The following is a 16,433-nucleotide window of genomic DNA, read 5'->3' on the forward strand; positions in this document are numbered from 1 at the left end:
GAGTGTATTGAAATTATAAATATTAATGTACAAATGCACTTGTGCATTCACTAGGGCATGACCTGGGGCTTTACAAAGTGAATACAGAGATCATTGGTGAGGTGCATCTTTGCCAGTCTAGGTGAGCCTGGGAGAGAGAAGAGGGAAGGATCTGATCTCTTCCTCACCTGCCTTCCATAACATTCCTTGTCAGCAGCTGTTCTGGGCATTTCAAAGAGCAATGGAAATTTTGCCATCTCCCCCTGTTTCCTTTAATAAGAAAACACCAAGTCTGGAATAGATCTCATACTTCTCTTTATTACAGCATACAAAAAATACATCCATCTAGTGCACTGCTCAGAGCAGGATTCAACAGCTATGAGCAGGGGGCCTGTAAAACACGGCCCAGGGTGGCTGCCCTGAGCAGCTTCCCATCTCCTGCAGTTGGTCAGTGTTCCATTACAAGGAGCAGGCAAGGAATACAAAAAGGATCACATCAGGTGACAGGGATCATCCCTGAGACCAAAGGAAGCTCCTGAATTTATGACAGAAAAGTTGCAAATGGAAATAAACAAGAAAAAACAAACATACAAAAGCAAAACAAACAAAAGGGTACCCCACAATTCTGACTTCTTCAGTGACTTGATGTTGTGTTGAGGTTTCTTAGATTGCTTCTGGAGTACCTCAGCTAAAAGACTTGGAGCTAAAGATTTGTTTTCCAAGCAAAGGTAAGAACCAAGTGACAAATGGAGGAAGGATCCCACACAAGAGTTGTGTCAGCATAATTCTAGAGTTTCTCATCTCATCCAGCTGGCAGGAGGAAAAACCCACTTGTCTAAACTCGGGAAACTCGTTTTATGGGAAGAAAATGTAGGCTTGAATATTGACACTAAATGTTATAATCAAAATGGCATTTAAATACTTGTGCAAATAAAACCCTGCAATAAGAGTAAAACCACAAACTTTATTAAAGTCTGGCTTTATTTGAAAAAAAATTTACAAGTGTATTTCTTTAAGCCTCAAACGTACACAGCTGAGTTATTCACATCTTCCATTAGATGTGGCTTATTGCTTCAGCCTCCCTCAGCAAAGTGCCACATGACTAACGAGTTTCCCCCTCCACAAGAATGTATCCACCATTTCACAAAGCTCTGGTGCACATGGGGTTTGTTTTTTCCCTTTAACACTTGCAGGCAGCTGGTTTTGCAGCAGAGGGGGCACGGAGCAGCGAGCGCAGCCCCGATGGCAGCGATCCCGCCCCCCCTTTGCCGGCTGGGCTGGCTCCTGGCTCTGCTGGGGGTCCCTTGTCGCAGGCTGGGCTCCCTGGCTAGCTGGGGTGCCAGAAGAGCCCGCTGAAGGCGTCCTGCAGGGCGCGGTGACAGGCCAGCGACGACGTGTAGCCCCCGGCCAGGTCCTGCGGAGACGCCGCTCGCACGTGGGTCAGGTACCTGCAGCAAAGAGAGGGACTTCAGAGCAGGGAAACACCCAACAGCCTGGGCACAGGGCAGCCAGCTGAGGCTGCTCGAGGAGAAAGCAAGGAGATGGAGCTGCCCACTTCCCACTGGACACATCAGGATAGAACTGCCATGAGTTAGAGCAGTGATGCACCTGCAGGCAGCTGCCCCACCAGCGCTCTGCTGGCACAGGGTTTATGGCACCAGGGGTTTGTGTCCTCTGTGATCACCCTGGGGATGGTTCATCTCCCCACTCCCACAGCTCCTGCCGAGACAAGGACACCACCAGGAGCTTTCCTGCACTCCCACAGGAACAGGAGGGTTTCACCTCTGCCACTTCATGCCAGGCACTCCCCAAGCTGTCTGTGCCTGTGACCTGTGCCTGGAGCCCACTGACCCCGGCAGTCAGATCTGTGGGGCCATCATCATCTTGGCTAAAGAAGGTTCTAAACTTAATTAGGCATCATCACCCATTTGCAGAGCCATCTAATTCTACCCCAAACCTTCCAGAGTGTTGAGTTGACGTGGGAACAGGAATTGACATGGAAACACAAACTGCCTGTGCTGGCACTGCCACTCTTGGCTCCCTCCAAGGGCTCCACCCCAGCCACACACGCTGAGAGCTCCTGGTACAGGATGGCTTCATCCCACACTGGAACACCACAGCTCTTGCACCCCATGAGAGGTACAAGACAGATTCTCCACCCAAACCCCACCAAACAGGCAGATCCACAGCCCTGCAGGGCCAGCACGAGAACCATCTTCAATCCTGACCACCAGACACAGCCCCACAAACACAAAGAGCTTTCCACAGGGGCTGTGCCTGAGCTGCTGTTTTGATTCCTCACTTGGTACATGTTGCTCCTGGGAAGGTTGAGTCATTCCACCTCTGGCTTGGCAATCCAAGCATAAACTTGCAAAATGCACACAGCCTTTTATAATGTTATCCTGAGAAACCTAAACCAGCTGCACTTTTGGCAGGAAAATACAGGACCACCAGTAAAATATCCAAAACAGTTGCATCTTTTAATTTATGACTGTACACTGTTTCCATAAAGAGTATATAAAACAGGTCAGATTTTATAGGTAAGATGTAATAAACAGTCATACCCATTGATGCCATAAAAGCATAGAAAAAGAGATTACTGAGAAATAATTAATTACAGTTTTAAAAACTGTATTTCTTGCACCTAATAACAATGCACAGACATGAGCAATGTTTCTGAGGGATTCTTGGTGAGATGCTGAAGCTGAGACTGAATTTACCTCTTGTGACTTAGTTGAGCTGTTTTGTACCAAGCTGTGACAGAATCTGGCCCTCATTGCCAGATACTGGCTCCTATCAGCACAGACACAGGCAGGAGAGCACAAAATAATAATAAAATAAACCCTTTTAATAGTGCTCAGTCCAAAAGAATCTACAAACACAGCAACAAAGATGGTCCCATCTTTTAATTTGCAAAGGGAGGTGGTCTGCAGAGAGCTCCTAGTTTGTGGCAGAGACATTTTATAGGTTTTAAATTTTTTTTAACATTCTTGTTACTTGTCTCTTAGTATTTTAAGAGGAAGATCTCATCCTTCCCAAAGGACTTTTAAAACTAGTGTGGGAAACAGGAGCTCCTTTCCCCAGCCAGGAATGATGGGCACTGACAATAACAAATAATTTCCTTCAAAACGCTGGTGTGAAACTACCTCTACCCTCCAAAACAGAGTCTTATAAAAATCAGTTCCCATCTTGGTTTTCACTTCTATCATATTTATTTCATTGCACAACTTCATTTTCCCCTCATGCATGAAACAGTCCAGTGAAAAGGGGATTATTTTACATTTCATTATTTAAAAAGGTCGGTTGTGTCCTTCTCATTACTTTTCTTATCTTCTCTTACTTATATATCACTGAGAGGAGAAAAACAGTCTATTGCCTCCCTTTTCCTGAGACATCTGAAATTGGAGCACTAGTTTCATAACCTGACTTCCAGCCACTGCAGCACTTGTGGTGAATTGGGAGGTGATCTCTGAATCAATACAAAACCATTGCCAAGAAGGCCCCCATCACCTTTTACTGCCCAACCCGCCCTAATTCTCCTTACTCCTGTGAAACAAGCACAGCCCGCTGCTGGCTGTCAAGTGAGGTCTTTATTTTCTTGTTAAGTATCTGAACTTACTGCTCTTGACCCATTTAATGACTGTGGTACACCAGGCAATTGCAAAGAATCTGCCACGCTGAAGCCACACAATGAGAAGTGAATGTTTTTTGCCTGCTTTTCCTCACGGGTCCCCATCTGTGCTGCCTGATTCCAGCCATCCCCTCCACAGGAGAATCTCTCTGAACTGGATTCCTGGGGTTTCTGGCAGAGGTCAGCACATCTTTTCATGTACACCTTTACAACAGCAGCAGGAAGAAGAGCTTGCCAAGTTTTATTTCCAAAAAACCCGAGCTCCGTTAGGTCTTGGGACCTGGAGGTAATTGCTCTCACTAGTTAGCAAATTCCAGCACACTGGGTCTGTTTTTCATAGGTTTATTTTAAGTACCTGTAAATCTTATAAGCAGAAACCAGGAAAAAGAGGTTTGCTTTTTCTGGTGCACAGTTTTTTAATGTAACTTGTTTTTACTGAGGGCAGACTAAACTCTGAAGTTAAATAAAGCTTGCACTATTATTTCTGAGCAGGACTAAAGGGCTGTGTGTTCCCTGGCCCACCATTTCACACTTCCCATTCCCAGCAATGCCTATGCTCTGCTTCAGGCTCAAACAAGCCCCTTTCCTGGGCTGCAGCCTTTGCATGTTGATCTTCCCCGTTAACCTTTCACATCAGTTAAAACACGTCGTATTTTGTTCCTCACGAGCCTTGGGGGGCTCATTCCTGACCTTCAGCTTCTCATCACCATGGAGGGGGTGGGAGGAAAAAAAAACAACAAAAAAACCCCTCCTGTTTTCAAGGGAAGGGGTGTGATTCACAGCCTTGGTGTGGAGGTTTAGAATCAAGCTGGTTGTTCCTGGGAGGGTTTTCTTTGTGTTTTCTCTTTTCCCAAGGCTGTGTCACAATTACTTCACCAGGAGAGGCTGGGACAGGAGAGCTACATGGGCTCACCTGGCAGCAGATGAGATCCCCTGTGCCTCCCCAGCATGGCCCAGGAGCCCCAGCTCCCCTGGCACTGCTCCTGCTCAGAGCCAGAGGACCCTAGAGCAGCTCAGAGCCACTGGCAAACATTCCCTTACTGCTCAGCAGGGTGGTCTTGCTCCAGAGAGATGTCAGAAACAATCAGAGAAATTGGAGAAACAGCACATTCAAACCTGGCTAAAATAAACACCAACCAAAAACCAAACAAAGCTAAAAAACCCCACTTAAACAAAAAGAACCAAATATACAACCAACAAACCCAAATCACCCCACAGTATATCCCTTCACTCATCCAGCTGAAAGTGCCAATGCTAGGGATTGTTTCACACCATCTTCTCTGCTGCCCATCATAAATACACTCCCAGGGGGGTTTCTGCAGATGCAACACTTAGAGATACTTCTGGATTAACTGTGTGTTTGGCATATAGATTTATTTTTACCTATTAGGTATTTTACTGGAGTGAAGAAAAGAAAAAAACATCCACAAGTTGTTTGACAGAGGAAAAAAAGGAAATAATTCAATTTTATTCCACAGACTAGATTTACTGCTCATCTGATTATCCACAGTATCCAAGACAGAAAGTAATGGGGCAGACATTAGATCCGGGAAATTTTCCAGATTCATCATATAAATAATAAATAGTGGTTGCATAAAGCAAGCAAAATACTCCAGTCTGGAAAACTGTGTGAAGCATTAGCAAGGCAGTAGCACAGGCTGCTGCATTCCTGAGCCTTTATGGAGACAGCATTTTCATTGGATTTAGCAATCCCTAGGATGAGCTATTGCTGTGCTGCTCAGGGTGAGCTCTTGTCAGGAGAGAGGCACGTGAGGAGCTGGACTGGGTCTGGTCTGGCTCTGCTGAGGAATGTGTGGCCTGGGTTATTCTCCAGCCCCTGAGCAGGTACAAACTGAGCTCCTCTGCTCAGCTCTGTTTTCCTTTGAACCAGTGAGTCCATGTAGCCAAACAGAATTTATTTATAAAATGGGCTGAGTTCATTGCTGTTCTCCATTCAATAGCCCCAGGAAATGCATTTGGGAACAGGCCTTCCATGGGTGTTATTCAAATGTGGTGTGGTTCTCCCTCTCTCAGATTAATATGATGAGTAAGGCAGGGCAAAAGCACAAGGCACAAAGCTGGTACTCAAATCCAGAATAGCAATTCATCATTCCAGGGAGTAGCTGTAAGCCTGATCCTCAAATTAGAAAAAACCAAAACCAAACAGATTTTCATCCATTTTAGCAGACACTACTTGGGCAGTATGATTGTATTTCGATGTTAAACCCACCAGCTATGACTGGTATCAGAAGATCCTGCTGAACCCAAACCAACAGAGCCTGTTCTGACACAGAATTCAAGTTTATTGCAGCCATGAGCTCAGCAAGGGCTCCTCATGAGCCCAACCCAGGTCACACTGCCAGCCCTGAGAGCAGCCAGGCACCTGCCACCAGCCACTCCTGTCCCCCACCCTCCACACCACACAGGCAAAATGGGAGAAAATCTATTTAACAGGACCAATCACTGAAGGAGTTCTGTTATTTGTTTGGGGTTTTTTTCAATGCTACCCTGGATGTCAAAACAGGGCTAAGCATGATGAGGTCCAAATATGGCAGAGAGATAAAGAATATATTTTCACCCAGATTATGGCACCTTATGGACTGAACACAGCCCATAGTGCAGGGGTACAAGGAAAAGTCACTCCAAATACCACAACAGAGTTTTGGATGCTAAAAAATCCTGCCAAAGACAAGTGAGCCAGCACAGGCACTGCCCTGCAGCCCCTGCAATCCCACCTGCAGGCAGCACTGCTCTGCACATTCAGCTTAGTAAGCCAGGCTGAGTTGTTATTATTAATAGCCCTGTGCTGCTTTCTAAGGGCTTAGTGAGCAGAAATTGCTCTCTGAGGTGTCAGATGAATGCCAGACCCTTCTCCATGCCACAAACTTGCTCAGCCCATTTCACTCACCCCTGGCCCAGGAACCTGCCACAGAACCATTGCTTACTCATCACAATTCTGATTTCCAGCAAGGAAATTTAGTGCCTTCACCTTGCAATAAATGCTGCAAAAGCAGATGCCTTCTGTCTCTAATGGATCTCTTTTTGTTACAGTTAAGGATTAAGAAAAAATCTAATTGACAGTTTAAGCTCCTAAAACTTTTATTTCTACACTTCAGGTTTTCTGAGTGAAGAACTCTGTTCTACCAGAAATAAACTTTCCCAGTAGAAAAGACAGCAAATGCCCCAACCTAGCAAATCAATAGAAGAAATATAGGACTCCTAGTGATTCTTTTTAACCTCTTCCATGTGCTTTGCTAAATAGCAATTTGTTTCAAACACTGTCAGAGTTTTCTCAAGGCAGGAATGTGTGTAAACTGTGTATGGTGAAACAAAGTACTTTAAAATTAAAACAAAACAGGTCCACCACAGCACACCTCAGCTAAGATGGACCAGGACAGAATTCTGCTACCAGACACTGAAAGAGGCATAAGAAAAACCAAAACTCAAAATGTGATACCAGCCATGAAACAGCTGTCACTGCTAAAGCCAGTTCTGACTCCAAAGGTAGAAATTAGTGATGAGTTATTTCCCCCTCTTTCCCCCCAATCTCTTCTCCCTTATAATGCCCTTTATATAAAGGGCAAACATTTTGGGTCCTGGAAACCCAAAGTCACCAGTGTCCTGCTGCAAGAGGACCCAGCAGCACCCTGGGGCTCAGTGCTCCCTCCCAGTCAGCTGCTGCAGTGACCAGTAAAGGTATTTCCAAGGGTTTAACATAAAAACTACAGAACTTTTATTTGATGTTTCACATAAACTGTTTCCTCTGTTAATGGTGAAACCCATACATGACCTGTAAGATTTATCTAATGACCCATCTCAGAGAGTTTATTACAGATTACCTGTGAACTGGTGAGTGCAGTTGTGAACCTTGGAGCAAAAAAAACCTATAAATGCAAAGACCCAAAGTCACAGAAGCCTTCCTCAGTGGGGGAAGAGAACAGAATCAGATTTTCCCATATTACTTTCCCTAAAAACTTCCTCTTTTGGTGATGGAATCCAGAGTCCAGAGACCAAACATTTCCACTGAAAAGCTAATACACTGGGGAGGGGAATGGAAGGAAATTTCCTTAAGACCTCCAGTGCTCCTCATAAAAAACAACCAGCTCTTCTACTGGCAAAAAAACAAAAAGAATTTTAAAGGAAGAAAAGTTTTAGAGAGCACCTGGCTCTCCAGCACTTTCCCAGCACTGCAATTCTACTGCTGCCCTAGTTTTTTAAATAGATGTGAGACCAGACTCAGGTACTTGCATTTATTTAACACATAAACATTTGCTTTTGGGGTAACTGAGAAGCCAGTGCTGTTGCCTTGAGGTAAGATGAAAAGCAACAGAGAAATTGAGATCAAAGGAAAGGGAGAAATGCCTTCCGCCTCCCAGAAACTGATATAATTTTAAAAGAAGTGGATGTTTTAAAGTGTAAAGACAGGAAACTAACAATGAAAAAGGTTTTATAGAATAAAGGAAGCTTTGTACTCCTCTGCCCTGATCTGCATTTTGCACATTTCCTCTGCTGCAGGCTGGATGCAGCCCTGGGACAGGAGCTGCAGGCACTGCCAAAAAAATGAGGTTTGGACAATTCCAGTCCCTCTGCAGGGCCCTACCCAAGAAGGCACCACCTTGATAAGAAAATCTATAAACTCCAGGTACAATGGACTACAGACTTTGAGACTGTCAACTTTAAACTGCAGATATAAAAACTACTTTGAAATGGGACATAAACCCCTTAAATGGTGCAAACTGACCTATTCCCATCTTCAAAAGGAACTGTAAATCCAATTGCACCTGGAGATGTTACAAATGTTAACAAGTTAAATAAAGCACCTCTTTTCACTGAGGAGTTATCCAAGCTAGAGATTCACATTCAACAAGAATTCCCACGTGTAAATCCAGTGCATGTTTGAGAAATACATTTTGCCCCTCATACGAGCTCACAATTAATATTGGGTGTGTGCATATTCCCTTTGATAATAATCAAATGCTACATTTAATCAGCTTCTCTTAACATTTGATCAAGCAGCATCACTTCAGACAAGGTCTAACAGTTCCAGCCTTAGAAAATGTGAATGCCAGTGCAGGAGAGCAGCCAGTGCTGTCTTTGGAGCACTCAGTGATTCTGAGCTAATGTGGGAAATCTTCCACACAGTTTCAAAAGTTAAAGTGATGACAGAGGTCATCTTGTTTTGTTGGGGTTTTTTTTGTTTGTTTTTTGGTTTTTTGTTTTTTGGTTTTTTATGTTGAAAAGGAAAACAAGCAGCCCTGAAGCTGCTAAAGTACATCACAACCCCACTAATGAGCCCTTAGAAAAAGGAGGCATTTCCTCAGCAGCTCTAAGGCAACATGGGTTATAGGTTTCTGTGCTGTTGCAGGGTGGATTCAAGACAAGGATTATCTGGAGGTTCTCCTCATTTTAGCACACAGCTGCCTATTTTAAATTAAAAACAGGAAATGGAAAGCAGAACCTGCAAATACACAAATCCTTTACAAGCAAAGGAAAACTAAAGGCAACTTTAAAAACTTAAAAACAACTTATTTTTGGTCACGTGTTTCAACTCACTAAAGGATATTTTACACAAATTCTATGCCGACTTCTTTCTTCAGTTCTTCATCTCACTTTCCTCCCAGAACAAGATTTGGTTGTTTAGATGGTTCCATACATGTCAGAGAAGAGCCATCACTGACTGTGCTGTGCAAAGTTTGTTCCTTGTTGCTCACCATGAATCTCCACGCACACATCCCTGCCAGCTCCTAAATATGCACAGGCACTCCCATTTGGATTAATTTTTTTTCCCCTTTAAACTACAAGGATTTCTGCTTCAACTCCTCCCCGAGGAGCTGCTTGGATTCCTCCCCCCGTGCACTCAGCTGTAACAAGAGGTGAGTGTTTATTTGGGGAAGCTTTGCTCACAGGAAGCCTTCCTTCAGCGCCAGCGCCTTCCGTAACTGCAGAGGGGCAGGGATGAGGGGGCACCTGCTCCCCCATTTGTCACCTTCCTGAGGTCACCTGCCAGCTGTCTGTCCTCTCAGGGCTCTGCCTGGCTGGGGCTGCACTTCCAGATGCAGTAAATCCATCAGCCCCCGGCCAAAGGGCTCCAGCAGCTGCCAGTGAAGCGCCCGAGGAGCCCCGAGCTGTGACAAGGACACTGCAGTGACACAGCTCTGCAGGGCTGCCCTGGGTCACACTCCCCTGCAGAGCTGCAGCTACATTTATCCTGTGGCTAAATCAGGCTCTGCTCGTACCTGACCCCGGGAAGAACGTCATTGAACACAAGGGACTTTTCTCAGCTGTCATATTGGATTTTTTTTTTCTTTTTCTATTTCATTAAGCCACCATTTCTGGAATTGCAAAGCAGCTCGCTTTCTAACATGTTGTGGAAATGCTTTGGCATAGAATGAGTTCCAAATTCTTCATCTCTGTCCTCCAACTCCACTCTTCCTCCCACACACTGTGTTTAGGACAAAGGGCACAAGAAGAACATGAATAAATTTAAATGTTTATTAAAACTCTGAGGAAGTTAACCACTGCTTTGTAACTTTCTACCTAAGTCAAGACTGTTTTCACAGGCTTATCTTTTTTATGTAAGAATAGGGCAAGTCCAGTTTTAAAGATACCACTGTGTCTTAGGGCTGGGGGAATGCTTCCCTGGAATACAGCATCCCTTCTGCAGGCAAGAAGGGAGAAGAAAGCTTTCATTCTAAAAGACTGTTCTTTTGGACACACAAACTCTTCTTTTAGGATAAAAATTCCCTCCTGTTCCTCCCACTCTGCCTTTTTTCCATGTTCCAGCCTCCCCACTGAGCACCATGAATCCCCCAGTGCACAGCCAGAGATCCATATTGATGAACTGGGGCTTTGGGAGAGCTGCATGAAAGAGATTCCTCCAGCATCAGCTTCCATGTAAGTTATGCATCTGCAGGCAAAGTGAACAGGGCACTCAGTCAGGAACACCTACAGAAGGAGGATGGAGATGCAGACACTTCTTTTCTCCCTCTTTTTAGCACATTTTGCTTGACACACTGTTCTGAGGCAACAAACAGGGACAGTCATGATTGTATCACAGAATCATGGAATGATTTGGGATGGAAGTGACATTAAAGACCATCCAGTTCCAACCCCCTGCCACACACAGGGATGACACCCACTAGCTCAGGACACAACTGCAGAGTCCAGGATGGCTCCAAGCAGACAGGAGGTTTTTTTAGCTCCAGGAATGCTGGTAAGGACCCTGATTGCAGGCCCAAGGCTGGAAAATGAAGTGGCAGAATGCTTTTAAAGTTTTTCTTGCATTTAAGGACTTGCTTTAGTCCCAGCAGGGAAGAATAGAGCCCCTGGGTGATTCATGCACCAGGCACAGCAACAGGCTTTGCCCCCAAATCACTGACAATAGAAAAAAACATATGAACACAGAAAAAGTGATTATAACCTCAGCTTTGAAATACAGTTTCCCCAGTCAGAAAGTCAGTTCTGTTTTCACTGTGACACAGCATCCCCTGTTCTGAGTGAGTAGCAGTGAATTCACATCATATGGCAATCCCAGTTGAATATGACTCAAACAAAATAGCACAAGAATTTCTAAAGGGGTTTTAGCTGCTGATACTGATCAGGTAAGTAAGCTGCCAAACCTAATAATTATCTCACATGAAAAACTACAAACTCTCAGTTATTCATTTCAGATAATAAGAACCCAAAGTTATTTTCTTTGGGCAGAATGTGAACAGTGTAATTGTTGACAGCAAATATTGCAGTTTGAATGACAGTATTTGAAGAAGATGAGATTGTTCAGGTCAAAAGAAGGTGAAAACCAGGCTGCTTTCTCTTGCAGCTGACTTGTGCTCTAATGCATGAGCCTCAGGTTCTGGTTGCTGCTGGTCAGGTCAGCATTTCAGGCTGATGCTGAGGATCAGGTTTACAGCTCTCAGCCAGGCTGGCATGACTGGAAGAGGAGGGAGGGAGCAGAGAGGGCAGGAGCTGGGAGCAAGAGCTCCTCAACAGCACAGAGCATCTGCCCCAGGCAGGGCTGAGCTCTCAAACCCCAGCTGCAAAGGAGCTGCACAGCCCCAGTCACAGCTCCCACAGCTGGGGGAAGAGGGAAAAGTTGCCCTGTTCTCCTGAAAATATTTTTTACAGGGGAATGAAGGGGAAAAAACTACTCCTTCAATCCTAGGCATTTCCTCCTATCTGTCAGCATATGGTAGAAGTTATTATTATTTGGCATAAATATAAAGCATCATTAAGACTATTTTTCTGTTTTAACAGCTTAACAATTCTATTGTGAAATCTGGGTGAAATTCTCTGGATTTTATTGTCCTTCTCTATTGTGCCCTGGTAGAATTTCTAGAGGGGAAAAATGCAGTGATGATAGGAGAACTTCATTTTACTCTTCTAAAAAGACAATGAGTTAAGTGTCTAAATTGAATCATTCTTTATATGATTTCTGTTGAATTAATTTTAATTTTCTGTTGCTTTCAGTCTAATCCAATATCCTGAAACAGCAGAGCACAAATATCAAACAGGAGTGTGCTGAGTTAGGCAGAACCCCTTAGTTTCACTTGAGAGAGAAAATACCAAGAGAGTTGTTACAGAGCAGTGACATCCAGAACTGCTGAAATTCTCCATGGATTATTTGTTAACAACTCGACTGAACTTGCACACTGCATCCCCAGAATCTGTCTCCAAAGAAGTTGTGCCTACTGACTGAACTGATTCTGAAACTGGTGCAGGAAGTGCCTTTTTAAACATGCACAGAAAGTGCCCAGAAATTAGTGGGGATTGCTAATAAAAATGACATTTAATAAATTCTCCTGCTGAGGAGAGCTCCCAGTAACACTAGGTGGCAGAAGGCTCTGTCACATTGAAGACACCTGCAGACATACATTCACAGAACTACTTGAGAGCTTGATTTTAGAAAAGCTAAGGGGAAAACAGCTGAAAGCAAAACAGTTCTGAGATCCCATTTTCCATCCACTCTTCCAGTTCTAATTCTGGCTCTGATATCCCTAGTGCACATTATTTCACCATTTAAGCTATCCTAGAACGTGAATACACCTTCTAAACTTAAACCTTCAATCACATCTTACTCAATTCAGATGAAATTCCGTATGTGACAGGTGATTTTATTAAGCTTTTATTTAATTAAAAAGAAATTCACTGTTTAAAGAAATAAATGGGCACTAGCACAAATACACAATAAAAATAAACACTGTGAATTACCTTGAGGCAAACTTGAAACCCAGCCTGGAGTGCTATGCATTTCTGCAAACACACTTCTGCAGCTGAAAGAAAATCTACAAACAAACTCATTCAAAACTGCTCAAGACTCAAAGTGGAAAAGATCTGATAAGAGTGGCAGCTGCTCCCTCATGGAGCTGCATTTTCAGGAATACTTTTGTAACTACATACAAAATTCAACTGCTTGTTTCTAGTTTGGCATATTTAACCCTTTAAATAACATCTGTGCTGCATTTTTCTTTATTCTGGCCACTCTCTTTTCAACCCCCCCTAAGTTTCTCTCTCATCCTGTATAAACCAAATAAAGAGGTGCCCCTGGCCTGGTGATGTTAGGAGGAAACTGTAAACAGGGAGAGAGAAAGCAAAAGCCAAGCACTGTCTAAATACTGAGAAACAAAAGGCTGCAGGGGAAGAATGACACTCATGTTTCTTAGACATGTAAGTTTGAAGATTTCTCTGATTTGCCCATGGCTTCACTCTTTTCCACTTGCCAAGCAGTAAAACCCCAAACTTACAGCACTTGAGGGCTGCTTCCCCAAATGTGGCTGGTGCCAGCACAGAGCATTGTAGAGGGTTATTTTGCACCTCCAGCCAAGGAGGCTGTTTGTGTTTAAATATAGTGTATTTTATCATTCACAGTTGTCAGCAGTGGAAATTGTCATCTAAGCAGGAAAAGATGCTGTTGAAGAAACAGGAGGGGTTGGTTAGAAAGTAAAAATTCTTTTGGCCGTGACAACTCCTCTCAGTGCCCATTCTGAGGGTAAGGGATCACACCACCCATTGCAAATTACTGCCTGAGAGTCAGAAAAATCAATAGTAGGTAGGAAAGTCAACTTGCCAAGGCTACAGCCACTGCCAGCAGATTATTAATGCATCTGTCTGCATTCTTTAATGTTTCGTAAGAAGCAACTATGTTAACTGAAAAGGTGTGACGTGTCACCAGCCCTTCTCTTCTCTCCTCTTCATTTTCTCTCTATATTAAAACCTTGGCTACCAAAGAAAACAATCATGTTTCACCTCATCTTTTCCCAGCTTTTCTGAAGTTCAGTTCCTGCTCTAGAGCAATATATACAGTCTAAGTACTACCCCTGACAAGCTGTTTGACAGCCCTAAGTTGCACATCTATTTTACTCCCAGAGCCTTGGAGTTGGTAGGGCTTAGATGGGAAATGGAGGCCAATTAAAATAAACACAGACAATATCAATGAATTCTTCAGAAAGGCACAAGACAAGCAAAATGAAACACTACTGCCTTTTGCCCACAGTTAGAATTCAGCTCATCTCACAGGCTCAATGCTCTGGCTGAGGTCCAGAAAGACACTTAAGCACATGTCTTATTTTAAGCATGTGAGCAGCCTCATTGATTTTTCACTCGTGCCAGGAAGAATATTCAATGTGCTTAAAGTTAAGCACATTGTTAAGTGCCTTCCTGGACCAAGGCCAGGCTATTTAGCCCTTGCAAGAGTTAGTCTAGAGAACATTTACCATTATTTTAACTTCTCAAGACTTTCTTTGAGATAAAGTTTTATGGTGTATGAAAATATTTCATTCATACGAGCAGTGACTGGCTCATGGCAACCTTCAGGGACCAAGTATTCTTCCCCTTCCCACATCTTCTGAAGCAGTAACTGGAAGGATTAAAGACACATAAGCAAATATACTGAAAAAGAAAATTAGCTTTGAAAGGGAAGCCAGCAGTCTTACTGATCTGAAGAGCAAAATGAGCCAAACAGTGAAAAGTTGACAGACATATTAATTTTCAGTGAAAACTAATAAAGTCATTTGCCAATGTCCCATCCCAATACCAAGTCCTGTGCAGGAACTTTGAAAAGCAAGCTAATTGTTGACTGAAAGTAATTATCACAATAAGCACACATTCAATTCCATTTTCCCTTCTTCCTTTTACATCGAGTTAAGTACAAAATTCAAGGAAAGGCCTGTTAGTGCTTCCTCAAGATGAGCTCACCACATCAGAGCACTCTAGAGATCAAAGGCACGACAAACCCTTTGCTCTTTGCTACAACAAAGTGATGCCATTTGCTATGTTTGTTACAGACAATTGGATTTTTATCTGGTTGGCATTATCCAAGCTCAGTATCATACCCTGAGTAGGAGCTAGAGAAAGGTGTTTAACAGTACACCTAAGGAGAGCTGGACTGGGTCAAGCTCATGCTCCCTCCAGCCCAACCATCCATCCCTCTCCAGGAGCAGAAAAGGGAGCCTGGCCAATCCAGTGGGACCAGCAGGACACTGACAATTTGCTCCTCTTTTATGAGCAGATGTACCTTTGTACTTCAGAGGGTTTTTTTTTCCTGGAGAGTTTAACTCAGTGGTGAAAGCACACAATTGACAGGGGGATACATGAACAGAAAGGCAGTTCAGCACTCTGAAATCTCAGGGTGACACAGCTCTACCACTCATCACATCTCACACCAATGCAGCTCCACTGATTTCATGCTACCAAGCCCACACCTGATGGCAACTCCAGCCTCAGCATCCAACACTCAACTTGAGAAACTGGTACAGCAACTTCTAAGACCTCTGGAAAAAGGAACTAAGATGACAAAGGCAGACTGCAGACAGAAAAGACACTTCCTAGTGGATTCTGCTCTAGAAGTCATCAATTTGAAATAAATAATCTCTTTATTTTAAAATATCCCTTTACATATGTTGTTGCTGAGATTATTTGTGAAATTCTCTCACCTTGCCATGCAATTAGAGCAGGACAGTGACACTGAGAAGGTTGAGGCTGGAAGGCACATAGGAGCCCACTTAGTCCAGGGTCAGCTCAGGCAGGTTTCTCAGCTCTGTATCCAGTCAAGTTTTAGCATCTCCAAGGAGGAACACTCCACAAACTACCTGGACAACCTGTCCCAGTGTTTGACCTCCCTTCCAGTAAATGCATTCCAATGGAATTCCATACATTTCCATTTGTGTCCTCTCACTGGGAAGCACTGAGGAGAGCCTGGCTCTGTCCCTTCACTCCCTGCCCTCCATCAGGTATTTACATATATCAACAAGTTCCTCCCAAGCCTTTTCCTTTCCAGATTGAAGGTTCCCTCATTTTCACCTCACATGACAGATACCCCAACCCCTGCTTGCTCCAGCATGTCCATGTTGGCCCCAGGGATGCCAGGACAGGACCCAGCACTCAGGATGTGTCCTCCACCAGTGCTGAGCAGAGGGGAAGCATCACCACCTCCCTGATCTCCTGGGATCCCCACAGGGACAGGCTGCTGGCTCCTTGGGGTGCTCCAGTCCCTTCCCCATGGAGCTGCTTTCCCAGCAGGCTGCCCCATGGGGCTAACCCAGCCCAGGTGCAGCTCCCTGCATTTCTCTCAGATTGCTGTGACATTTCTCCAGCCTGCTGAGGTCCCTCTGAAGGGCAGCACAACCATCTGGTGCCTGAGCTGCTCCTCTGGGCTTTGCATCACCTGCAAAGCTGCTGAGGGAGCATCCCTGCACAGCCAGGCAGGAAAGAGCAGGGTGCTGGTCCCAGTATCAACCCCCAGGGTGAACCACTGCATCCTGCTTTGCTTTCAAACCCTCAGATTTACAGGTTTGTTAACAACATTACCCTGTATTGGTTTAACCAGCTC

The 16,433-nt window shown here is 44.2% G+C and overlaps 1 protein-coding gene across 1 annotated transcript in view; it reads right to left on the reverse strand.

Annotated features, from left to right (window-relative positions):
- Window positions 1-967: 967 nt before the first annotated feature.
- The window catches only part of MNAT1 (MNAT1 component of CDK activating kinase), a 114,429-nt gene continuing 98,963 nt past the window's right edge, over window positions 968-16,433 (reverse strand). Inside the window, exon 8 of the mRNA XM_079309338.1 lies at window positions 968-1,427. Within this exon, the coding sequence (XP_079165464.1) occupies window positions 1,307-1,427 (121 nt within the window). The 3' untranslated portion in view covers window positions 968-1,306. The remainder of the gene's footprint in view (window positions 1,428-16,433) is intronic.

This window comes from Erithacus rubecula (genome assembly GCF_903797595.1).
Source record: "Erithacus rubecula genome assembly, chromosome: 6".
NCBI classification, from domain to species: Eukaryota; Metazoa; Chordata; class Aves; order Passeriformes; family Muscicapidae; genus Erithacus; species Erithacus rubecula.